This window comes from Stegastes partitus, unplaced genomic scaffold (genome assembly GCF_000690725.1).
Source record: "Stegastes partitus isolate 25-593 unplaced genomic scaffold, Stegastes_partitus-1.0.2 Scaffold294, whole genome shotgun sequence".
NCBI lineage: Eukaryota > Metazoa > Chordata > Actinopteri > Pomacentridae > Stegastes > Stegastes partitus.
In genome coordinates, this window is record NW_007578025.1 from 491 (window position 1) to 27,917 (window position 27,427).

A 27,427-nucleotide genomic window follows, 5' to 3' on the forward strand; every position below is an offset into this window, starting at 1 on the left:
TCTCTAATCCCTTACAGCAGCTGCCATTACTTCCACTAACGCTGTTAAAACGCTCTGCTGGACCAACATCCAACTGGAAGCCTCACATGAGACAGAACTGGAAAATAATTCAGACTAGTCATGATGACAGTTGTCATATTTTCAACTATTATTTTTTACTAGTTCAAACTGAATTACCAGTATCTCTAACAGTGGTTTTGGCAGGTTGAAATTACTTTATTGATATCTCTAACGTTATTTCCAGAGCGTTAAACTCAGCTCCACTTGCTAGAATTAGAATTTAGATGCTATTTTCTTTAAAATATTACACATCAGAAACCCCTTCAGTGCATGTAGTGCCACTTTGAGATGTCATACCTGTGGGAATATTGGTGTCAAACACGGTCCCGTCCTCCAGCGTCCCGGTGTACCAGCAGCTCACAGTGTCGCCCTTCTTTGGGAAGTTGGTCTTGTCGCCTTTCTTCAGCACTGATTTCGTGTACCTAGGAGGACCCTGAGACAAGCAGGTGGAATGTAACTGAGTACATCTACTCCAGCACTGTACTTAAGCCTACCTTTGACAGTACTTTCTTTTCATGACACTTTGTACTTCTGGTTTACTACATGTCAGAGAAATAATCTACTTTTTCCTTCACTGAATTCATCTGACAGCTTTACAAGTTTTTACACACAAAACAACTTTTTTCTACTTTGAGTACTTTTAATACTTGACATACACGTTTGTGATAATATACACTGCTAGTTAAGTAACATTACCAATGCATGACTTTCACGTCATCTTATTTGTACTATTGCTTCAGTAAAGGATGTAAATAAAAAAGGAGTGGTTCATAATGGGTCCATAGACATGTAGAAGTAGAACAAAAGCATTCATATTTAACATTCTGGACCAGTACCTCATCCACAACTTCTGTCTTGACTTCTTTGGGCTTTTCTTCTATTTTCACAGCTTTAACCTGCTCGGTCACTTCCTCGATTGGCTCTGTGCCTTTAAACCTCTGCAAAGCACAAGCACAGGAATCATGTGATGTGTAATGCACGATAATCTATGAATGAACAAAACTAAACGATGTAACTGCAGCTGATAAACTGACTCTGGGTAAAAACATCCCCACTTGAAACACAACGGACTGACAGTTTGAATTCATCAAAGGGCTGCACAATATATCATTTCAGCATCGAAACCAGAATGTGCACATGTCCAGTAGTCACATTGTAGGAACGGTGGTGGAAAACCAACTCAAAACACATCACTTATTTGGTGCTTGATACAAAAAGAAATCTCACAAGTTTTCGTTTTACACGACTAACCTTCAAAAGAATTTTGTCTGATATAACTTCATTTACTCTGATTTAATTTATTCTTTAATATTATTCACAAGACACAGAGTTTGTCGACACACAGGCTCCACGTGTGCACGGAAAAATGAGCCAAGAACAGGAGAGAAACACTGACAAAAAACAGAAAAACAGCATCTGCTATATATAAATAGTTCAACAACAGAAAAGATGATGGTGAGCAAAAAATGTTGCTGTGTCATCCAAAGCCATAAACTAATTTAGATTGCTTTGCCAGTGTTTTAAACAACATATCTGAATTTATTTTTGTATCCTATAGAGATACACTCCTCTACAAAACCACTCCTACCATTCTAGACTGATTCATTCTTTCCTAATATAGTCATTTACATCATCTGGTGGAACTTCATGTGTTTTTCCAACATACATTTCAGAATAACAAAATATCACAATGTCAGTTTTCTCCAATATTGTGCAGCCCTAATTCATTCAGCTTAAATGTACACATCACTACAGGAGGACTGCATTTATTCATAATATAGAAACACACTTTTAATATCCCCTTTACAAAAGAGACATAAATTATATGACTTTTTTTTTGCATCCCTTCTCGCTGCTCCTTCAGTGTCACCTGGAAACGATCACTTACTTTGCTCTCAAACAGCTGATTATAGGCGATGATGAGCTGCTCTTTCTTTGCCGTCTTGGCGACATTTTTAATGTTTCCCAGCAGCTTGTGCTCATTGAGGAACTGAGGGACAGAAAAGAGGAGAAAGTTAGCAGAGTTTCATTTGTTTAACTAACACGTCAGGATCAAATCACTGACAGCTGTTAGCTTATTCATGCTTAATCACGCTAAACAGTAAATGCAGCAGTTTCTACTCAGGGTCAGATGTACAAACAATGCTTGCATCTCTGCTGTAGAGCTTTTACTGTGTGCTGTTGGTGTGCATTCTGCTTTGCTGCATGCTACAACATCCCTGCTAGTGTGGCTCCCTTTAGCTAACCACGCAGCATGCTGCACTTCAGAGGGACAATTTGCACCGTAAAATGCAAACACTCAAGCTGAAACCAGCAGGAGACTGAGGTGACACACGTACCGAGTGAGCTGCATTGTCCTGGATGAACTTTATGATGTCTTTTTTGGGCAAATCATCACTTTTGAGCTGCTCGTCGCTCCACTCCCGTGTTGGTTCAGCCGCCATTTTGAGAGGCGAACTGGTGAACTTTGACCTCACCGGAAGTTAAAGCTGCAAACGCGGATTTTTAAAATACGAAACCTCGGAATTATATTTTATTTTTTAAAATCTCTCAGATGATGTGAAACTGTAATTGCATAGCTAGAAATAAAATAAACGAAAAATAAAAAAATAAAAATAACATAATAAAAACTCAGCGTGATGCACTCCTTTAAACGCAAGTCCACACCAGACACAGTGAATGCTGAATTAAACAATCAATAAAATAATAAGAGAAAAGCGAAATATTAAAAAGATCTCAGTTTAAGTGGGTATGTGTGGTTAAATTTAAGGATGGATGAGCTATACGGTCTGAGATGTGAGTCCTGCCACCCAGTGGACAAATGTAAGCATTCACAACACAGCAAAATGAAAATACTCCATTACAAGTTAAAGTCCTGCATAAATAATCCCGTTTGAGTATAAAGCAGCAAAATTTAGTTACGTTACTGCAGTTAAAGTCCAGGTTTGGTCCCTCTGACTGATATATTATTGTGTTAATAAGCTGCTCTCAATAATAAAAAAGCATCAGTGTGTCAGCAGCAGGTTACTGTTGGAGCTGCTGCAGGTTTGAACTACTTTATATGCAGTTTTAAATACAAAGAAGATCAATTTGAGGCTCCAAACATGATTAAAGGGAGAGGAAAGAAATAAAAAACCTAGAGGCACAAACTGTTTTCAGTTTTTCTCTTATTTTTTTATTTTATTTTTGCAAATATATTAAATCAAGTTGGAACAAAAACATGGAGCATTTGTTCATTGTGACTTCGTAAAGGTGTCAGATCAATATAGTGGAGCAAAAATACAATATTTATCTCTGAAGCGTAGTGGGAAAAGTAGCAGAAAATGAAAATACTTAAATGTAGTACGAGTTTTTTTTTTCTAATTTCCTGTTTTATAATGTCTTAGTGTTATCGCACAGCCTGGAGAAGAGTCACTTTGCATTTCACTGCACACACTGTACGAGCATGTGACAAATAAAAAACTCTTGACATTGTGAGTACCTCAGATTATACTTAACTACATTATTTGAGTACATATACGTCATACTTTCCAAAACTGGTCGACAGAATCAATATAAAGAAACATATTGAGCTGGTTTTAAAGTACAAGATACAAAAAGGGCAGAAATTAAAATTAAAGTCAGAAAAACAAACAGAAAAGGGTCTATCTCAGATGAACTCAAACAAATGTAGTAATAAAACAACTTCAGAGCTTTCTTGTCTTCCATTTTCATCCATCACGTTTGTTCATAGACCACAATCACATTAATGTTTTTATTACACCAATAAACTCTGGATTTCCATTTAGTCTCCCTGTGCGCTGGGATACACATCAGACGATCAAACTCAATCCCCTTTTTCAATTCTCCTGCACACAGAACGATGCCATTAACAGTCATTTATACTGTACACAGATCTGTTATGTGTAGTTCACTTGGCTAAAGGTAAATTGTATGTTTTATCTTTTTATTTCTCTGTATTGGAACAGCAGCATCACATCTTCTTCTCATTCTGCTGTCCAGCAGGGTTTTTGCCGCCCTACAGGAGGATTAGCACCATCTTGTGGAGCTAAATTCTTCTGCATCGTCCTCTTTAATATTTCCAGGGAACTTGTTTTCACTCATGTTGCTTTATCACTATAAACATTTTCACAGTAAACTCCTTCATGGAGGCATTGCAGGTAAAATGTAGACAATCTCCACATCTGTTTGTGGAAGAAGGCAGCTGTTCAGAGGTTACAATTCAGTGATTAGTTGCTGCAATGTGTAGTCCATTCATAAACAGCACAAAATGAAATGTGCACAATAAAACAATAATAACAATTTTATACATTTGTCACAAGATAAAACACCAAATATACAAAAGAACAAAATAAAACAACCACCATGCAATGGATGGAAAAGAAGCAGACTGACAGTAAAATATAAAAAGACCAAAGTTAAACATACAAAAAGTAAAGCCAATTTAAAAAATGGACTTAAAAGAAGTTTTCGGTAATGCTTTGTAAGAAGATACTGTTGCTGCCAGTCTGAGATTCTCTGGGAGGGAACTCCAGAAATGAGGGGAAAGACTGAGATATTGAAAAATCAGCCCCCAAAGTAAAAACGCAATGCAATAAAAGTGAATACATCTGTGAAACTAAACTGAATCTACCCGTGAGTTCCAATCAGTCTAACTGCATGAACACAGTAATAAAATGAACTATAAACACCAGAACTTTCTCAGTTTTGGACCTATGAGCTGTGTCTATCTGTACGTCTGCATCGTGGCTCCACATGGACAAGAGGAAGTGAAAAATCTAATTGTGAAGCTTCACAACAACGAATAAGGATACAGGAAGGTCAGTGACCAGCTCATAATCAGTGAAACACGGTTGTGTTGTGCAGTAATCAGGAGGTACAGACGAGCCATAGTACCACGAATCAGAGCTGCAGTGTCGTCCTCCTGAAATGACTCCACGGACAGTGCATTGCTTTCACAATCTAGCAGTGAAAAACAGATGGACAGCTGCTTCAGACTTGGCACATTGGTTATCAGTGGACGTCTGAGTTTTTGTGAGAAAGCGTAAAGGAGAATGCATTTTGTTAACGTCTATAGATGGCATCCAGGAAAAACAACTTTGATTGCTCATTGGCACAAAACTGCAAGATAAAACTTTGTTACGTGAAAAGAAGCCTGATCAATGTTGGGGGACATTCTTTGTTTAGATGAGACCAAGATAAATTTGTTCAGCTCTGATGGAGTCCAGCATGTTTGGTGTGAACCTGAACAGGACCACCACAGTGAATGCATCGACCTGACAGTGAAGCACAGAGATGGGAGTGTGCAGCTGCTTTAAATGTGGCACAGAGGTTATCAGTAGAAATCTGAGTTTCTGTGACAGCTCAGACATGGATTGTGCACAGGAAAAAAAAACCCTTGCTTGCTCTTTGACACAAACCTGCAAGCTAAATCTTTGCCAACCAACCCGAAAACAAACCTGATGAATGTTGGAGCACAATTTTTGGTCATATAATATAAATTGTTGGGCTCAGATTGATCATGATTGGTGGCCAGGTGTACCACAGTGAATGCTTAGTCCTGACAGTGAGGTGAAAGTGTGATGATATGGGGCTGTATGAGTGCAAAAGCTGTTGATGACATTTACAGATTCGTTATGAATTCCTCTGGTTAGACCAAAACACTGGCTGACAGGACGACTCTCAGCCTGCAGAAGCTTGAAGAAGATGAATATTTCAGCATGATAACCATCCAAAGCACAAAATCACAAAAAGAGTTTCTAAAGAAAAAAAAAAGCAAAAACTTGAAAACTACAACCTGACCAAGTGTGCTGCCTGACTTGAATTCATTAGAACATCTTTGGGGTATTTTGTAGTGAAAAGCAGAGCAGCACAAACCCTCCAGCAAAGAAAAAAAAAAAAAGAGTCTCAGAAGATTGTCAGAGCATCTTTGCAGAAATATGTGCATCAAAAAATAAAGGCGGACACTCGAGGTATTGAAAAAATAAAAGATTTGAATCTCAGTAATGAAACATGAACTGACTTTTGTTGCATTGAGCTCCAACTGTGAACCCTGTATTTTTAATATAATGCATCTGAACTGTTACTTTTAGGATGAATCAAAAACCAGAAACAGTTTTGCCTGCAACCGAGTGGACGTAACTGTTCTGTGTGCAGTATAAGTGACTGGTAATTGCACTGTACTGTGTGGAGGAGAATCAGCAGAAGGGGTTTAGCTTGTAAGTGTGTTATTAAGTTGAATTGCAATTAAGATCTTTGAAACAACTCGAGTAAAAAGAGCTCGTCTTGTTGAACTACGTCGTCTGGTTACACAATCCCTCTACCTACAGTACACCAACCACATTACATAAGGTTACTGCAAGACTCTCTCGTCTTGTGTCAGTTTTTCGATCTCGTCTCTGTTGCATCACTCCTCCTTTCTGTTTTGCGCCCCGCTGTTCGACTAGAAATCTGCAGCACTGACAGAGGCGGCTTTAAAAGGCCGCCGCCAATGCGTCCCATCACTGTCCTTGCTTGCTTTCTCTGTTATCAATAACCTTGAAAAGCTGTGAGACGATGATGATGATGATGACGATTTGCCGCCACTGTACCTCGCTGGAGAACAGGGTCACGCCGAGTTTTTTTACCCTGGTTGGTTACTAGGCAACAAGAGTGACACTGGGTGAGAAGCTCATGAGGAAGAGGAGAGGGATAATTATCTCTTTAGAGGAAATCTCCCAGGTCTCATTTCTACTCCTTTGTTGCCCGAGAGGGAAAAATAGTTACAACAGCACGAACTGTGGAGGTGAGGTGGCATCAGAAATGATTTCACAACTCTGTACTTTATATGTAAAAAAAGAAAAAACGTTGTGATGTTTCCAGTGTGGGGGACATTTTGCACAGATAATATACTTTTCATTCTTATACCGCCAGCCTGCTGCTCTTTTTTTTTGCATTTGGCGTGATGTCCTCAGAGTGGATGAGCTGCGGGGAAGTTTCAGGAGAAAAGAAAAGGCGATTGGAGTTCATGTCTGGTCACTGCATGCTGCGGTGATGAAGTATTTCTCGAGAATGCAAAGCCGAGCAGCTTAAATGAGCTCACATATCTGGCGAGGGAAGAATCTAATTTGATGCAGCTCCTGAGAGCTCTTCACGTCTACAGGTTATACAAACAAGTGATACACATTCTCTAAGATGTGCCTCTCAGCACGGAGACAACAAACAATATAATCCTCAAGTAATATTTGCAGCGCTCTGTCCTCAGTTACACTCAGTTCGAAAACAGGTACTTTCAGTCTCAGGATGTGGAGGAGGGTTTATTGTAGCATCCTGTGGCCAACTCACAGATAAATTATACACATGAGAAGTAAAAGAAGTTCAAATGAGACAGTAAAGGACACAGTTAAGTAAACTGATTAATGAAAATGTTGGAACACGTGGCGCAATCGTTTAAGGACGATTCATAGCATCAACTTGTTGGGCTCAGATGATTTTCACCAATAAAAACAACTTTGCTTGTTCTTTGGCACAAAACTGCAAGATCAAACTTTGCTAAAGAACATGAAAAGATGCCTGATGAATGTTGGGGGACATTCTTTGTTTAGATGAGACCAAGATGAATTTGTTCTGCTCTGATGGAGTCCAGCATGTTTGGTGTGAACCTGACGAGGACCACCACAGTGAATGTATAGTCCTGACAGTGAAGCATGGAGGTAGGAGTGTGCAGCTGCTTCAAACTTGAGGTTATCAGTAGAAATCTGAGTTTCTGTGAAGCTCAGACAGCGTGCAGAACACTTCATAACATCTATGGGTTGTGCACAGGAAAAAAACCCTTGATTGCTCTTTGAGACACAAATGCATGATACATCTTTGTCAAACCACATGAAAAGGAGCCTAGGACAATTTTTGGTCACATAATATAAGTTTGTTGGACTCAGATGGATCATTTTTGGTGTGAACCTGGACATGACTACCACAGTGAATGCATAGTCCTGACAGTGAAGCACGGAGGTGGGAGTGTGGCGATACGGGGCTGCATGAGTGCATGAAGTGTTGTGGAGACGACATTTGTAGATGCTCTGTGAATATGCTAGAATACTGACAAGATGAGTCCCAGTCTCTGCACGAGAACCATCCATCCATCCATCCATCCATCCATCCATTATCTATTATCTATACACCGCTTAATCCTCATTAGGGTCGCGGGGGGGCTGGAGTCTATCCCAGCCGACTTAGGGCGAAGGCAGGAGACACCCTGGACAGGTCGCCAGTCCATCGCAGGGCTACACTTAGAGACAGACAACCAAGCACACTCACATTCACACCTACGGACAATTTAGAATCACCAATTAACCTCAACATGTTTTTGGACCTTGTGGGAGGAACGGGGAGAACATGGAGACTCCACACAGAAAGACTCCGGTGCCCCCACCGGGACGCGAACCGGCAACCTTTTTGCTGCAAGGCAACAGTGCTACCAACTGCCCCACCTTGCAGCTCCTGCACGAGAACCATGCAAAGTGAAAAACAATGGCATGACCAAGTACGTTGCCTGACTTGAATCCAAAAAGCAGAGAAACACAACCCCCTATCTATCTATCTATCTATCTATCTATCTATCTATCTATCTATCTATCTATCTATCTATCTATCTATCTATCTATCTATCTATCCCCTGTAGTTCAGTTGGCTGCAGTGTCAGCTGGGAGCCTCCGGGGGTCAGTATGTTCCCACTGTAGATGTGATTGAGGCCGCTTTGGGTTCCAACATTTCCAAAGGTTGCTACTTTCAGCGTTTGAGGTTTACAATCAGGCCTGACAGGAGGGAAAACGGCCGTGATTCATCCCGAAGACGAGCACAACAATAACCCGGCGAGCACGCAATCCTCCGCCAAGGCCGAAGCCCCGACTCGCAATTTTAAATCAAGTGATCTGGATCTGCACCAGAATTTAATGGGTTCTCGCTTCACTCTGGCTCCACCTCTTCACCAAGTTTCATGATACTCTGGTAGTTTTTGAGCAATCTTGACAGAGCAGCACCGAAAACGTAGCTCTGCCCTCGATGGAGGAATAAATAGAAAGTGTAAATAAATACCAGCGGCATAGCGAGGGCTAAACGCTGCAGCAGAGTCGTCTGGATGGAAGAGTCCGTCTGTGTGTGTGGAGGGTTTGGTTTGACATATATGCAGAAAGAAAAAGGAATCATTCTGCATGTGGCACCATTAATTTGTTGGATTTCTTCTGCAGAGACAGAGACAGAGAGAGAAGGAGAGAGAGAGAGAGGAGTCAGGGAGGTCAGATGGGCAGTAATTGATATTATCAATTATGCAATAACCTACCAAACTGTGTTCAGAGTCAAGGAAAAAAAAAGAAAAATTACTTTTTTCCCTTATCGCCAGTCAGGAGTAGGCACCAGTTGGATTCTGATGCAGAAGCTTGAATTGCAGCTTCAGTTGAGATTGGAAGATAAATACGTCTTGATTTAATTGTGAGTGGGAACTCTCGCTGAGCGCAATCGTGCAAAATGGTGTAAAATTCGATCAGAACTGCAGTGTTGCGGCACTTGGAAGCCTTTAACTGTGACTTTAGTCTACTCGTGTTTCCTTAGTGTCTTGAAAACCTCTGAAATACGTTTGGGGAGTCTGAAGCTGAACGCTGCAGACATTGATGCAGATCCTGGAGAAAACAGTAACCAGCTACCAGCAGCAAAGTTCCTCTTGAAAGGCCAGTTCATGCCTTCTGTGTCCACATGGGTCTACACTTGATGTACATTTAGTCTTCTACCCAAGTCTGCAAGGGTCTACACAAACGCCTCTGCAGATGTCCGTAAACTCGTGACTGTACGAACTATCAAACTGCAAACACACGTGCAACAGAAAACAGAATGGATGTTAGTTTTGCAGAGAGACTGGACGAGGAGATTTGCCGTCATCCATACTTCTACAATTCATCTTTAAAAGACTGCAAGGTCACATAAATGGCATTAAACTAATCCATAGCACATCTCAGGAATGATCGGTGCTACAGCCTGATCTGAAACCAGCTGCTATACTTTGCTGTGAAGATTCTGAAGCTAAAAAGCAAGAAGTCACAACCAGCTTTTCAGAAATATCCTACGGAGCAGCGCCGTGTGTTTTTCTGAGGAAAGGCGATGCGACGCGCTAACCATCGAACTGAGGCTGACATTGAAATTCCAGAGGATGTCTCTCCTCCTTGCTGCTTCCCATTTGTTGCACTTGTACCGTACGTCGCATCTTTGGTTTTCTTGTTCTGCTGAAAACAACAAACACAGAAGCTCCTCTTCCTGCAAGGAATGTATCCAAAACCAGACGAAGCCGTACTGTAAAACTGTAGTTTGAATGGAACTGGATGCATGTCTGTTGACCACGTTTGGCATCAGTCTGCACACATGGATGCAGAAAGTCTTCACTGGCCTTCATGAAGACTCCAATGAGAGTTAGCTTAGCTGACACCAACTCACTCACCTACATCATTTGGTTGAAATATTCCTGCACAGATTCTGTCATATTGAAGACATACCTCTGCTATCACTACGGATAGACCGAGTTATGTGTACTTGAAAGTTATCACTGTCCATCCCAGATAGAACCAGCTGTAGACGTTAATAAACTGGGCGAAAATCAGTTTTAGGTGTCGGTACTGGTGCACCTCAACTAATTTCAGCGTCATTTAGCAAAATAAAAGGATATTAGATTTAAAAAACAGCCTAAAAATATCTGCAGAAAAATGGAGGAACTCACTTGTAGATGTTTTTTCTTAGTCAGAATCAGTTCCTCCATTTTTTTTTTTGCACAAAGAGATATTTTAGGCTGTTTATTCATCTCATATGCTTTTATTTTGCTAAATGAAGCAGCTTCCCAGTTGCACTGCCTTGCAAGTGTTCTTCTCATTGAACCTTCGATTTAAATGGAACAGGGATGCAAAATGGCCCAAAGGATAGAAGCCTGTAAGTGAGGAATATCAACCTGAATGATCACTTTGTCCTGGAACTGGACCTTTAAGATGTCAACAGCCAGCATGCCGCTCCTCTCCTCAGACATTTTTTCCACATTTCCACTCCCTGCTCCGACTCACACCGGTGGAATTAAAGACTTTCATAATGGAAATCATCCTTCGGTGGCCTTGGTCCACTGTGGTTAATGTGTTTTCTGCTCAGAGCCTAATAAGCTCCCGCTAAGCCATATGGCCAGCCGAGTTCACCTGCCTGCAGCCGGGGATGTGAGAACATGTCTGTAAGCTTCATATAGAAAAAAAATGATTCAAATGCTGCTGCAACACCTTAAATGAGGAAGGTAGAGCTTCTCCAGGGTGCTCTGTCAGAGTGGAAGGTGGGATAGGTCAGCAGGAAAAACTTCACCAACATCTGGCGGCGAGAAAGTTGGAACGTTTACCTCCTTCTTTCTTTTTATTTTTTTCTTCCACCAAACTTTAAGTGTGTCTCTGGGGAGGAGAGCGGAGTGTCGGGTTAAAGTGTGGTGCAGCATCAGGCAGCTTGGTCAATGGGGAGCGTGGAATTTCTCACAATCATGCTCGTGGTATCATCATGCAGCTCGGAGCTCTCCATCCAACTAGCTGCTCCACGCTTTGGAACATTTCCAATCCAGAGCTTAGCCTGCAGATCTGTAGTCTCGGTACTAGCCCACGCCTGCCCTGTCAGATCTAATCTCTTGGCTGCATGCCGTGAAATGGGGCTTATTAAGAGTTTAACTGAGATCAGCCCAACCCTGATCTGAGGCGTGCAGAGGAAAAGGGAAATCGCTCACCTGAAAAAAATCCCAAAATCACAAGAACTGGGTGGCATAAGGAGGTTCATATCAGTCACCGGAGGCTTTGCTGTACACCGCTACACGCTCTCCCCCCTTCTGTCTCCGGGATGCATCATCTGTTAGCCGCTAATTAGAAATCAAAGAGAAAAGATGGATTTGAAGTTTCAGTTGGAACTGGTCCCAGTATGAGATCTCACCGGGCTTAAAGGGACAGACTTCTGAGCCACATGCTCCCAAAACTCTTGTCTCCTCACATTACTCTCACGCTGTCTGTTTGCAGTTTAACAGTGGGATTCATGACGGCACGACTGCGTCCTCGGTGCAAATTATTAAATTAAAACGTTGCATTATAACTTAATCCACAGCTTCGCCTCAGATAACCACAGCCCATGATTTACTTGTTCTTACACTTGAAAAAAAAATACTCAAAAACCAGCACTGGAGGAAGTTACTTAAGTAAAAGTAGCAATACTGAAGTGGAAAAATACTCTGTAGTAGCAAAAGTAGTTAAAGTTAGCTGCAGGTGTAACATTAGACTGATAAACGCAATAAATTGATATATAAGATTTTGAGTATTTTTTGCTTAAAGTACAAAAATACAATCGTCTAAATGTACTTTAAGATAAGACAAGATAAAATTTTATTATTCCCAAAGGAAATTCTTTAGCCAGATATTGCTCTAAAACAAAATGACATAAAACCAAACCCCACAAGTTAAATACTCATTATGCAGAATGACATATTTTATTATCATATATACTAATTTATTGTGTTCACCGTCTTATTGTTGCAACTAGAACTAGCTCTACCTACATTATATAGCATTTGGTAGTTAAATCTATAATAATATGGCATAATTAATGAATTAATATCATATATCAATATCATTAGTTACTAAAACTTTAATTTACTGGAGTACGACCTACAATATTTGTCTCTGAAATATATTGTTGTAGAAGCAGAAAGTACCAAAATGTGGTTATACTTGAGTAAATGCCAGGATGTCAGATGTTGACAAACAGTACAGATGTTTTTTTATTAATTTAATAATTTGGTCATTGCAATTTTATGAGAAATATGCGTAAATTTTTTTTAGAAAAAATGTCACTTTTACAATAATAGCCACCATTAAATGGACGCTTACAGATTATCACATGAAAATTAACAGAAAAACACAATAAATATATTCGAGTTTGCATCAAAAATGAAAAAAAATCTGAAATTAAACACAATAAAATCCCTTTAGGACAGAAATGAAGGTGAAGTTAGTATTAAATACGCATAAAACGTGGAGAAGAGTCTATTGTAAAACAGAAATGTATTGTTGTCACAGTTTTTCCGTTTTTTGTAAACATGTACATTCATATTGTTTTCGGTGATTTCACTAATTATTGGTAATTCAACAAAACAGGGACAAATTATTATTAAAAAAAAGAAGAAGTTAAAAAACGTCTAGAAATGTTTCCTTAGCCTAACTCCAGACTCTTTATACACAGTCTTGTATTAAAATGTGCACAATTACATCTGTCTCCTACAAGTTAAATTCATATGCAGCAAATTTGCAACAAGAAATTAGAAAGAAAAGTAATTTGGCGCCTTATTGCCAATTTGATTCCCATGAAATTTGGTCGACATGCAGCCAACTTAAACCAGCAGCGTTGTTCATTCCACCTGTGCTGCTCCTGCTTCGATAAAGCTGCTGTGGAAAGGCTCGATGTCACGCTTTTTGTATCCTGATTATGCCGGATGCATATAGAAAACTACAACATGGTGCATTTCCCAACAAAATACGATTGCATGCAACTTAGGAGTAAAATTAGACACAATATCCCAGCTAGACATTCACCAATACATCACAGACCGACGTGTGTCCTGACATCAAGGCTCCATCTCACCCAGATAAACATCATCCGCCCCGTAAAGATCCATCACCAAACCGGGCTTTAATTTGTGTTTACCAGCCTCGGGATGAGGTGACTGCGCTCACGCTGCAAACCTCAGAGGACGGAGCTGAGACGGTCGCTGGATCGTGACAGCGAAGGGAATCCTGATTGCAGAAGGGTTTTGGAGTCAGAAGCAGAACTAAGTGACACTGAAAGGCATATGTCAAGACTGTGCGCTTTGGATTATAAGCATTTTTTCACAGCCTAATTCGATTTTGATGTGACATGTGTGCAGCATGATGGAGAGCTGCTGTTTTTTTGCTTTTTTTTAAATTCTAGGAAACAGAATGAGGAGCAACTGGACGCATTTATTACTCTGAGTGTGATTTTAATGCTTTTGATTTGTTCGTCATTTTGGAAAATATGCTGATTTTTGTTCTTTTTTTTTTTCTAACTGCACAGTTTTGTGGCTAAATTTATTTCACAGCGACTCAAACATGTTGGCAATACCCAGTTTCATCTCGCAGTGTGTGCACAAAAGTGATTCACTGCCTGTCTCAGCCTCCATTAAATCCATGCCAGGATACTCAGCTCGGCCTGGCACGGACCTCCTGTTGCATTCATAAAACACTGAAACCTTCAGATAACATTTGAGCAAAATATTTTTTCTCCATTATAAAAAAGGATGGTATAGCTCTTCTTATCGGGGTGTCAAGTAAAACACTGAGCAATTTTGCTCTGCTTACGCGCCGGGGGATTGTGTTTTCAAACTTGGGATAAAGCAACTTTTTTCCCCCCCATTTGTTCAAAGATTGGATTGCATTTTAGAACAATCCCTTTCTTTTACAAGAACACACACACACACACGCATGAGTGCCAACACACACTCGCTGAGGGGTTTTTGTGTAATTGAAAATGGGTTTGCGTTCGGTAGATGGGATTCCATCTTCCTGCCTTCGGTTCCATCACCGGGATGAAGCAGGTTTCACTCGCGTCTGCCATGTAAAATACATCATGCCTGCGGAGAAATGACGACTTATTGATAGCAGAACATGTTCCTTACACTTAGTATTTATGAAACACCTCCCCGGGGTTATTTTCCGAGGCTGATCTCGCCTCTTTTGGGGCGAAGCTGATAGTGACTGACAGTGTCACGAGAGTCATGAAGCTGTTATGTTGTTTGGAAATGAAATTACTACACGCCACGGGCGGCTCAGGCCCTGGAATCTCACCTGTTTCTATTTTTCTTTCTACATGCATGTGCTCCAATGCACTTTGGTGGAAGATGAGACGAACTGTAGGAGTGAGGGCAGTTTGAGGGATGAAGTGCTGTGTGTTAAATCCTGCTCAGGGTTTGCACCTGGTGCAAAAAAAACAAAAAAAAACAAACCACGGGACATTAACAACAGCCATGAAAGCGGTGACCAGTCATTTTTTTATGTGCAGCTCTTCCTGCCCAGTCGCCTCCAGCCAGCTGAGCCACTCAGAGTTTGATCGGGATGTGAAGCCTGACATGGACAAGGCACCATGCAGCGAACATGAAAGGCTAAACAAACACCCAGGCACTGACACACATGAATCCACACACACTGTTGCTTTCATGTGTCTGCCTCGCTCTCACACTCATTCCTCTGTTTTGACCAAAAAGGCCAACAAAGACCAACAATCCTCACACTGCAGCTCACTGCCACTTCTTCTTCTTCTGCTCTAAAAATTCCATTCATCTCAATAATGGAGCGGAGGAAAGTGCCGGTGCCAGATTATCTGTGGCACCTCTACCACCTCGCATTTCTGAAGGTGCCAACCAATCTGTCTATCTGACAAAATTCATGCAGGTACCACTTTTAAAGAGGAGGAGGAGGAGGAAAGGTCATGTTTGAATAATGAATCTGTGCGGTGAATGAACTACAGCCTCGGTGTCTGTCTGAGTTTTTGCATTTATTTTAGGTGAGGCGGTGACCAAAGGTTCAGTGTCTGTCAGAGGCAGTCTGAGGCGACATCCACACTAATATGAGACCAGACAAGTGTTTTAGCTCCATCTCAGAAATAATCTCAAACTTGTACTATCACAGGACCGTCTCCTAAATATTAAATCACACATACAACTGAACTGCATTATTATTTATGCTTTGAAAGAAATGCAGCCGCATCAGGAGGTTTGCATCTATTATTCTTCAACTTAAGCTTCATTTTTACTCACTGTTTGATTATATCTAAGAAAATATCATGCTTTGGGTTAAAATACAACTCTTTCACTACACATTTGAAGCTTCTAATTGATTTTCTGAGGCACCAGGCAGATGAATCCCACCCCATCTAATGTATGACTGGTTGGCTGAAAAGGAGAGGCAGTAAAGCACTGCGGTAACTGGCAAAGATTTGTTGATTTTACACTTAATCTGACAGAAAACATGTTTCTGGACATTATTTTTGGGAGACAGGGCTGCACAAATGTGGTTCATACATGTGGAAAATGGTGAAAAGTAAGACCAGAGCAGAGACAACAAGGTCAGCGATGGCTATAAATAATAATCTGTGCTGAATGAACCACTGTTTTCTTGTAGAAAGCGGTCCAATGAGAAAGTGAATCTCCATTTCTACCCATCTAGATCAAGCAGCAACCTCCAAGGCTGAAAAATGAAACCAACGCTGAACTGCAGTTCCTTGATTGTACACTAGAGGCTGACTCCAAAAGTGAGTCAATCCCCATAGAACCTAATGTTAAAATGTCCAACTTTACAGCAGAAATAAATATGTTTACAGCCTGATACAGACACTTGTTTTGGTCTACATTAGTCCGACTCAACTAATGTAGATTGCTCTCATAAGCCATGCTAGTTTTCCTTTAATGCTGCCTCCATGCATGCAAATATGGCACCAACAAATGTCACTGCTTTGAGTGAACAATGTTGCTGGATTTTGTTCTTTGTTTAGCACAAGACAACTGTGATTGGCTGGAAGAAATACAAAAATGACAGATTTTTAAAAAACTTTTCTTTTACTCCTACAGCATCATGATAATGAGGTATAACAGACCATTCTACATGATGTTGTATCAGCAATAAACAAGATCTCTAGTCAGGTTCATGACAACTGTACAGCGGTTAAATTTGTTTTATGCAACTCACCCATTTTAATTGTGTTAAAGCTTTAAGTTATTAACAATTAAGTGCATGAACACTTTGAGTGATGGATGGGTGCCGTCAATAGATGTCACTTTTTGGTGATTTTTGGATTAGCTTTCAGTTAGGAGGAGTCACACTGAGCTTCAAATCCACTGTGCAGGAAATGAATGGCTGACATCATGGAGGGTTCGTCCATGTTAATATGGCCCAGAGTAACATGCAAACTTGGAGTTCTTAAACTAAAACAGGGTCAGCAGAACTTTAAGAAGTCTTAGTTTTAGGAGTCCTAAAAAGCTGGAGTCATGCGGGGGTTGTGCATCTTAAAATCAAAATATGTGAATGGATGCAGTGTTTCAGGGAGAGGCTTGAATTGAAATGGAAAAATACTGCTTTAGGTAGTGTTTGTGTCTGTCCCCTGGTTCTTTATGCGACATCTTGCTGCTAAGTAACTCTAAACCTAATGAGTCATGTCAGTCGATAAGATCTTTTTATTCCATCCCTCAACGGGGGATACAGCGGTAGACAGGTGGTTTTAATGTTGTGGATGTTGTTTGGTTAACTAGATACTTCAGATACAGTAGTTTTGGGAATTTCCACTGCTTTTTCCTCTTTCCTAGAGTCAGAAGCTAATAAATGCCTTAGGACAGACCTGTTTTTTTAATGTATTTTGTGCAGTCTGAAGTTTTATCAAACAGCAATCTTAGGCTTTCTTGGCTCAGTTGTGGAGTGTCTATGGGATCAAATATCATAGTCATGATCCCATAGGCATCCAGGAATTGAGCAAAACTAAGCGAGTAAACAAAGCGGAAGGGAGAAGGGGGTAGGTTGCCTTTTTTCTGTGCTTTGTCAGAGGGGAGGCCTACAGTCTCACACTTCGAAAACCCCTGGTCTAAACTATTCATCTAAGAGAATAAATCACCCCAAAAAGAAATGAGGGAGCGAGTTCGAATCAAAGAAGAAGCACAAATCTGAAAAGTATTATTTATGTCTTCCCGAGGCCTCACATACTGTACATGGCAAACAAATGGGAAACAGAGAGATGCGGCGGTGGTGATGATGATGATGATGATGACAGTGATATTATGGCATTGTTCACTGGTATGAGCAGAAGGTCAGACTCTGTCCTGACAAAAAAAGCTATTATCTAGAAGGGTGAGATGGTCCACAGGGGCCCAGGGCTCATCAGTGGAAAAGGACGGAGAGCGAGGCTGCAGACGGCTCATACAGCAGGCAGGTCGAGACGGCCTGGACGGCAATAACAACCCACACAGGTGCAGATAGGTGTCATTAGAAATGGGTAGGGCTGTCTGGCATCCTCTGTTCTGGCACAGACAGCGACAATACAATTCATTTAGTTCTGTGTCATAGGTTGTTCCTTACAGCCTTAAACTGAAGCTGCAGTAAAGTCTGATTTTCCAGAATTTACCGCCATAAAACACAGCCTGCCAGACTAAAACTGACAGTGAAAGTAGTGAAATTACTTTCACCTTCAGACTTCAAGTGTCTCAGAAAACTGAGCTCATTTTCTGCATGTAAAAGGGGGAAAAAAACCCACATAACCATTACGCTTTATCTTCATATTATCAAAACGATGGCAGGTTTTTTTTTCTTCAGGGTATCAGTTTTGTTATAAAGAGCACATAAATTGAGACCTAGTCATGACAGAGAACAGATTGTGTTGAGATGGAGACAAGACTGTGAAGTTTTAAAACCAAGTCAAGACCAAAACCAGAGAATATTAAAACTCAGGCAAGATTAAGACTTCATGGAGTTTAAGAATAATTTAAGACCAACACCAAGAGTGTATTAAGACTTAATCAAGAACGACGCTCAGTGTGGTGAGTACCGAGTACAGACTGAGACAACAACACAACTTTGACGGGTTTGAGACTAAATCAAGACAATAAGACCAGAGTGTATCGGAACTGAGACAAGACCAAGACCTTAATGGGCTGAGTGCAAGTCAAGACCAAAACCAGAGCATATCAAAACTGAGGCATGATTAAGACTTTATGGGGTTTAAGAATAATTCAAGACCAAGAGTGTATTAAGACTGAATCAAAAACAACACTCAGTGTGCTGAATACTGAGTCATGCCCAAGACCTGAGTGTGCTGAGACTGTGACAACACCACAACTTTGACGGATCTGAGACTAAATCAAGACACTAAGACCAGAGTATATTGAAACTAAGGCAAGACCAAGACCTTATGGGGTTGAGGTGAATCAAGAACATGATCAACATGTGCAGAGACCAAGACAGACCAAATTTTTGAGGGGTTAAGACCAATTTAGGACACCAAGACCAGAGTGGATATAAACTAAGGCAAGATTAAGTCTTTATGGGGTAGAGACCAAGTCAAGGTCAAAACCAGAGTGTATTCTGAGCAAAACATGACCAGGGCTTTATGGGGTTGAGTCCAGACCAAAACCAGAGCTCGCAGAGACCACGACCATCATGAATTTGAGACCAAGCCAAGACACCAAAACCAGAGCGCATCAAAACTGATACAGAGTCCAGACCAAGACCAGAGTGAACAGAGTCCAAGACTTTAAGGGGTGGAGATCAAGCCAAAAACAAGACCGCTTCAAAAAATGTTTTTAACGGGTCATATTTCAACCCAAAACCTAACCAAAAAAAAAAACAACTCAAGTATATCAATGATGGTCCACATGCTATGCAAACTCAATTCAATTTCTTTCAAAACATAATTGAAAATGCAGTTTACTTGTTTAGGGACATGAGGGACCAAAACTGCAGTTCCTCAAACGGCCATTTGAGGCCCTCTCCAAAAGCAAGTCAATCTCTGTCGACCTCTATGTTAAAATTTCCAAATTTACAGCAGAAATAAACAGATTTATACCCTGGTATAATAGAAGGTTTTGGTCTCTACATCTAATTTCCATGCTCATGACAACTGCACAAAGGGTACATTTATGTAGAACTCATTTCTTTAAATTGTATTAAGGCTCAAAGTTATGTATAACTGAGGGACTTGCCAATGTACTTAATTTTGAATTAGTCAAGAGTCTGGCTAGGAGTCAGTTAGGAGAAGCCACTACCCTAAATGTCATGGAGGGTTTGTTGATCTTTATATATACAGACAGTGGGTCTTGACTGGTCCTCCGTGTTTGAAACCAAGAGGTAAAAAAAAAAATAATATGAGACAAGACTGATCTAAGTGCTACTATGCTACTGCACAACTAAGTAACTCACTTTAGAACAAATTACATTTGAATTAAAACCAACCCTGGATTACAACTAAATTAAAAACAAACACAGATAAATTACAAACAGGCTGCTATATTGCACCGGTGACTCAGTGCAGATCCATTACACCAGATTCGCCCTTTAGTCTTGAGTCAACACTGGTACATCACATTCATGAGTCACACAGGTATGTTGGAGTTTAATAAACAAAGCACACTCGAGGGTTGTAAGTATGAAAATGGATTTAATCATCAATCTGCAGAATTGAGTGGTGGCCTCCAGTGGACGAGAGCATCTGCCGAGGAGCGTGCGATCCTCTCCATAATGATGAATGAAAATAGAAGCAGAGGGAAGGTGCAAATGCATATGTGATGATGCCTTCAGGCTCACTAACAGGTGACGGGAGCCGTACTGTACATGGTGTGCATTAACCCTTGTGCTATTTTTGATTGCAGGCAAAAAAAAAATTACAGCTTACAAACTCGGCGGCTTCCATCGAGTGCTGGCAGGTGCGATCGTCACCTATTTGACTTTAACCGCCTCTCTTTGCGTGATCATGTGTGGAGGCATCAGGGTAATAAAGTGGAATGATGCAATTTAATGTGCGAACCTCCTTGTAGGGGATATAAAGCAAAGGCAGGATGAAGCTCTGCTTTTAAGGCTTGACCCTGCTCCCTTGTAATACTGCATTCAGCAAGACAAGACTACAGCTCATCCTAATTATTTCTAACTGATGGGCCAATCCATCAAGAGAGACAGCATGAAAGAGGCGAGTGCGGAGGTGGAGGAGGAGGAGGAGGTGGTGGTGGTGGAGGTGGGAAACAGGGAAGGACGGTAAGAACTCAGGCTGAAGCTCGACCACTTTTCTCTTGTTATTTCCTCAAGTTGTCCAACACAAAAATGTGCCTTTTTTTGTTTTATTGTGGTGCATATTAGGCAGGGTGCAGGGTGAATCGATAACACAAATACACGAGGCTGTCATCGTCATACTTTATAATGCACAAGCAAGCAATCTCCTGTCAGAATGAGTCAATGCAGATTCAGAGAACCTATTTAGCTTGATTCCTCATATGAGGATTGCATGACAAATGTCCACAGTCCAGGCACATCGGGTCATTAAATTCAGATTTATAAGATTGATATCAATACTTATCAAAACACTAACGCCCCCTTACGCCATCAAAAGCCCCAGGCACCTATTCTCCACTCATGAGGGGAGAGAGAGATGGATAGACCTGGAGAACGGACAAGAGAACGAAACAGAAAGGATAGATAGGGAGGAAAAATTTCCTCAGCCACAGCAGCAGCAGCAGCAGCAGCAGCAGCAGCAGCGGCGTGATTCACCATCACAGCATTAGCTGACATCTCCTGATAACAATACTAAGGGATTAATCAGTATTCTGTGCATAGCTTAGGGCTGCACTAGTCCTTTATCACAGCAGCAACTGCGGCCTTCCTCTAAAGGTAAGGTTAAAATGGAGATTACGCTTTGTTCCTGCGCACCTCCTCTAATGAACCTTATCTCCCCTCACTACCCATCTCTTCATTCTGTCCCGCTCGCGCTGAATAACACACCTTCTGCCCTCTTTTCCCGTCTCTGGAGGAAAACACTGAAAGGCTCTCTGTTTTCTGTGTCTCTTTTCGAGTGCAATGGGCCAGCCACCCTGTTGTCTCCTTCATTTCCGCTTTGAGTCATTCACGCGGTGGTGTTTATGCTTCTCGGTGTCTCCAGACGGTGCCGTCCAACGTATGAACGCTGACTTCAACTCCTTTAACAATGATGAACTCACCTGCTCACAATTCTACATTATTGCCAAATGCTTCCCTGCAAAACACAAAGTACTCAAAGCCTACAACTGAAAAGATAATTAATATAGTCTAATTAAAACGTACTCCTGCAGTTATCGGCCTCAAACGCAAGACAACAAAACAATTCACATGCTGTATGTGCTGAGTTGCTATTGCAGAAAATCACAAAGCAAACACTTGAATTTGAAGAATTAATTTGCTTTGGTTTGAAAACATGTTCTGCTAACTTCACCTCAGGAGCCTGGTGCTGCAGCTCTTCTCTGCAAATGCAAATGTATCCCACTTGAAATGTTTATTTAGTGGAAATTTAGCATCGTAGCGCGCTGTTATGGAGATCTGCACCGAAAGCTGCTCTAACCTTTGAGTGTACGTCCAGTCGCTGTTGATGTGAAATGAAAGACGTGTACAGTAACAGCAACATTAGTATTATTGCCTAAATGTTGCTTCTAGGAATTTTGTGAAGGTAAAAAGTGGTACTGAGTTGACCAATGAGCAATGCAGAACCTTCTGCTTATATAAATATGCCTTAAGATACCTTCGAAGTTTAATGGTGCAACCCAGTTTGAAAAACCAGTAGTTTGAGACAATCAAATACTTTCTAACAACCTAAAGCTTTCCTACATGAAAGTCTCACAAGGGGACAGACAACACATTTCAGATGCTACTTGGATGTAACGCTGCTTCATAATTATGTCACAATAATCTCTGCTGTATAAATAACTGCAAGATTTGAGCCTACGGTCACCATAACCTGACTAATTTTGAAAAAATACATATTGCAAAATTGAAATTTAACTTCATAACACATCTGTGCCCATGCAACTTTACTTACAACATACTTGGGCTAAACTGGATTCTCTTAAACATGCATGATGGGGATTGCAGCTGTAACTGTGCTATAATATATATTCATTGTGAATAAAGCGTGCAAAGCAGACGTAAACATTTAAATAACTAAGCTGGAAAGCAGCAGCAGCAGTTGTAAAAGCTCACGCTTAAGCTACTGAACAACATGTTGCTAACATGTTTACAGGGTAGACCAGAGTTTTAAATGAGGCTCCTGTACGTGGTTTATCATTGATTTGTAGAATTTGATGAGCCGCTGCACACCTGAGATAACTGAGGAGAATTAAGGAAGAGTTATGGTTGAATCCTGGTGTCTGATTCTGCAAATGCAAAATAAAGGATTCCAGCAATTCAGCATCCGAAAGGCGCCTCAGCATTGGCGCCACTCATAGGTCAACTGGCGATTGGTAGTGTTTTTAGTACTTTTGCTTTTGACTCGTCTTACGGAGCGTTGCGGTGCTGATGTAAATGGTTGCACAAAGTCCTCCTCTTGCCCCATGTAGTGGCAAAACACTGTCAACTGAGCACCCGTGTTTGGTCGACATCATGTTTTCTGTCGCCAAAATATTTCTATGCAACCGATGTTGTGCTTCTTTTTGCAACCAAATCTTCCTTTACATTGTTTTTCTGGCTCATTTCGCTGTGCACATGTGGAGGCTGCATGTTTTGTGTCTTATAAACTAAATGCATCCAAGAACCCTTCAGTCGGAGTCAATTATGTTCCATCAGACAGACTTCTCCTGTGGATTAGTCGTGGAAAATGAAAGGTTGCAGCACGAGGATGTGTTTTGAGTTAATTTGCCTGAGCTCAAAGAAGCAACGCCGATGCCGAACGGGTATATTGTGCAGCCCTTGTATTCAAAATTTGCCGTTCCTCATGATGAAGTGCCCTATATAAGGGATAATATTTACAGCGGAGAATTCCAACAGCACTACAAAATGTCACATTCACTGAATAGTGGGTGAGTGGATGTTCCGAGCGCGGCATTAGTGATGGATTTACAGTGCAATCCAATCCATTCCTTGCATGTGCTAATAGTAATCTGTCCACTGTATGTCTGAGTCAAGCACCACTTCAGAAACCCATTAACAGTGGAATCCAGTCTTCTAATGGCTAAGACGCAGAACACATAACCGCAGTGTCCGCAGCTGAGCTCCTGCCTGGGGAACATGTGTTGCATCACTGTCGCCTCTTATTTCTTATTGCTTTCTTTCTTAACGCTAATAAAACATGAGCTCCCCCCCCCAAAAAATAATCTTTGCAATGAATGCCATTCAACAGATTTCCTCAGAAACACACAATTAAAATGGTTCCGTCTCGACCGACAGCAGCAGCCTTTCTGCTCACCTGAGCAGGAGGCAGAGATGTGTAACACGGCGATGACACATCACGCCGCTCAACTCCGGCAGCTTCAGAGCGCTGTTTGTACATAAAGTCTGCAACTTTCATCACATCGGCCCTGTGATCCTCTGCACCATTCACAGGCAGCTCCGAATCACACTGGAGCTGCTGCCTTTTTTTTTTGCAGGGTTCCCTTTGAGAGGAACAGAGGCGAAGTGAAGCAGCCGAGGCACAACATCTGTGTTAACATGTTTCCCTTCTGAATTCTTTGACATGTAAGCGCCCACTTTTCAGAATTGAATTGAATTATTAAACCCCCCTCGCGGCTTGTATCTCTCCACGCAAACTGGATGAGGCAGGACTCAAAGTCAAAAGAGATAATGTGCCCTTTCAATATTAGAGAATGTTGTAATTCCCCTAATTTCTGTCATTCGACTCAGCAATACAAAACATTTTCTCACCTTTTTGAGGCTTTTGTACAAGCTTCTTATTACTCAAAGGGAGAGTGCTGCTGCTGCTGCTGCTGCTGCCACTTAATGGCAGATGTGGCAGTTTGGGACAATTTTAGCTTTCACCTGTCTGCTCTTAAAAGCCAAAGAGTTCCACCCCAGAGTATTCATTGTTTCTCCTCTCAGGACTCTCTAAACCAAACGTCTTTACTGAGTGCACTGGATTCTGATCTTAGGGAACAACTGCAGGGCCATGAATCACCGGCGACAATATCAGGTGTGATGTGAATGATAAGAGCAAAGACACTGGAGAGAGAAGGGAAGAAACACCAGAACATATATTTCCTTTCTTTGTTCCTTTCTTTTATATTACCAGCCTTGGATGCCGAACTCCGTCTGAAGCAGCACCATTGTTACAGTAGACAGCTTTCCGCTGCAGGAACTTGACAAAGGCACGAGTTGGTGCGAACGTTTACAGGAACGGCCCCATAATCTGCACTTTCAGCTGTCTGTTTCCATTACGGTGTTGGATCGAAATGCTTCAACAATGACGTTAACTCTGAGCGCACTAAAACAACCACAAATGGTAGCTGCACGGCGTAAAATACAACAATGGAAGATTGTTATGCTTCCCTAAATGGTGAATCCACATTCCTGATGGTGATGTTCACGAGGAGCAAACTGCAACTCAACGAAGACGTCGAAAGTGCAGGAAAATCCTCCAAAAGTCCTCTCCATGTTGAGCCAACCACCGTCAAACTGTACACAGCAAAGTAAAATATTCTGAAAGAGGTTCTAAAACGGTTCATACACTGGAAAACAGACTGAGCAAACCTGGTGCCAGAACAAAATAACTTGTGTCTGCAATTAGTGGCTGTGTACTTGTGTGGAAAACCAAAAATTGGTTGTCGTCCAAGTTTATTATCATCTACTGCTGCTTTTATCTGGATCAGACAGCTATAACGCACAAATACATATAACGTCCTTCCTGCCGGTGGTTACAGCAAAGGCACGTCTTTGTAAAGCTCTTCTAACTTAATAATGAAAGCCAAACTAGCATTTGAAGATGTTTCTGTGTATAATGTGTCTAATATCCTTGTTTAAGCCAAATATATTCAGAAATTTAGCATTAATTTATGGACAGATTATCCATAAAATAACTCTGGAAACAGCAGATCCCAAGCATGGTCCTCACTGATTAGACTAGATCCCAGTAGATATAAGTGAATACAGCATGTGAACATTTCCATATGGCTCGTAGTCGCAGGAATATTCTCTGTTTTTAAACCATGACCTATGAAACAAACACTTTGCCCCACTGTGTAGAGGAGTTGGCTACATGTCTAGACACAACTGTGTAGGTTTTTCTTTACAAAGCTTGTCTGGTACTCGTTGAAGTTGTGAACAATGTGATCGGGAGGAAGTAGTGCAAGTCGGCACTAACCTGGAGACAGCCTGGCTAATACTGGTCTTTATGTTGGCTTTTCTATTAGTTACTGTGACTCTCCATGATCTGCAGATGCAGAAGCTGTGTTGTGACCAGGGCTTGACTTCAGCCTTTCCAACTGTTTTTAAACACTCATGAAGCAATATTTGGACAACTAGCCAACTGCATCCACTGAAGTTGTTGAGCCGCAGTTAAAGGCACCCGAGTGAAGAAGAGCTGATGGTTGTTTTCTGCTGGTTCATCACGAAGGCCTTGTCCACACGTAGCAGGGTTTTTGTAAAACCGAATATCCTGCCCCCTCTGTCTAGAAAAAAACGTACGTACACACCAAAAATTCATCCACACCTAACTGCGTAAGTGTGTTGTTAAGCACATTCATGTTCTACGTGAGGATGTAAGAACTCCGACGACAGAAATCGTCACGCCGTTCCTCCAGGAGCATGATTTCCGTCTCAAAGTTCTCCCACCAGTGCGTCCCGGTCTAACCCAAAACTGGCGTCGGTGTCTTTGACGTAGAACATGCCTCGGACGTGGAATGGTGGACAATAACCGTCCTCATCGTCATCCTTCGCCTGTGTTTGTAAGTGGAGCGGTATCTGGGCCTGGACCAGAGACAACGTCAGCACAGTTCTGAGGGCGTCCACGCTGTTTCCAAATGTAAACACAGGTCATGTATGTGATGTAAAGAACAGATTTAGTCTCAGGCAGTGATGTTTCGAAACCTAAAACTCTGGTTACTGACGTCCACATGCAGACGCATAAACGGAGGATTCACAGATCTTCACTTTGGTCGGAGGTTTTTGAAAGAATTGTTTTTAATGGAGTGAATCTGCATTTTGGTGTGGACGACAGGCCAAACCGTAGAAAATATCTTGTGAGAAACCTGCTACATGTGGACGAGGCCTGAGAACAACCACTTTCACATCACACTGAGTCACCGGATCTCTCTCCGGATTTTATTGCAAAACTATTGATTTATATACTGACGGATGCAGAGAGAGCGGTAATCGTCTTTAAAGAGGGAGTCTGTTGATTCTACACATCAAAGCCCGTTAAGATCTTAGACAGTACTGCCACAGAGGTGAAAGAAGTTACATCAAACCTGTTGTGGCTCCAGAGGGTGCGAATGCCACTCGAGTCGGTCTAAGTTCTGGCCGGAACACCACGGCTGCTTTTAATTACGCTAAGTTATGCTTCCTTGCATCCTCTCTGCTCCTGCGATCGGAAATCCTTCCTCCTCCGCCGTCGTGGAGGATCTTTAGTTACCTGAATGGACCTCGAGGAGAAAGGAGGCTTCACAGGAGGAGCTTAGAGCGAGGAAACAGGTGCGTTTCATGTGCGAAAGTCTTGCATCGAGCGTTTGACGTGTTAACATTGCACCTCAGTAACAGGCATGTTGTCAAGTCACATCGTATGTTGCATGTCCCTGTGTTTTTTTAACACCTAAAATGCCACATTGCCACATGTAAAGCTTAAAATGCACTGACACGAC

General features: G+C 41.4%; 1 protein-coding gene across 1 annotated transcript; it reads right to left on the minus strand.

Annotated features, from left to right (window-relative positions):
* Window positions 1-263: 263 nt before the first annotated feature.
* On the minus strand, window positions 264-2,522 carry fkbp3 (FKBP prolyl isomerase 3). Its single transcript, XM_008283010.1, has 4 exons — window positions 2,400-2,522; window positions 1,949-2,050; window positions 897-998; window positions 264-493 (listed from the first exon to the last, which is right to left on the minus strand). Exons 1-4 carry the CDS (start codon window positions 2,502-2,504, stop codon window positions 305-307), a joined length of 498 nt encoding a protein of 165 aa, XP_008281232.1. The 5' UTR covers window positions 2,505-2,522; the 3' UTR covers window positions 264-304.
* Window positions 2,523-27,427: the final 24,905 nt, after the last annotated feature.

Coding starts and splice junctions, on each gene's coding strand:
- fkbp3 (XM_008283010.1), bottom strand. CDS start 2,504: ATGGCGGCTGAACCAACACGGGAGTGGAGCGACGAGCAGCTCAAAAGT. Junction 2,051..2,399: donor AGGACAATGCAGCTCACTCG/GTACGTGTGTCA, acceptor TCTGTCCCTCAG/TTCCTCAATGAGCACAAGCT. Junction 999..1,948: donor ATCAGCTGTTTGAGAGCAAA/GTAAGTGATCGT, acceptor TGTGCTTTGCAG/AGGTTTAAAGGCACAGAGCC.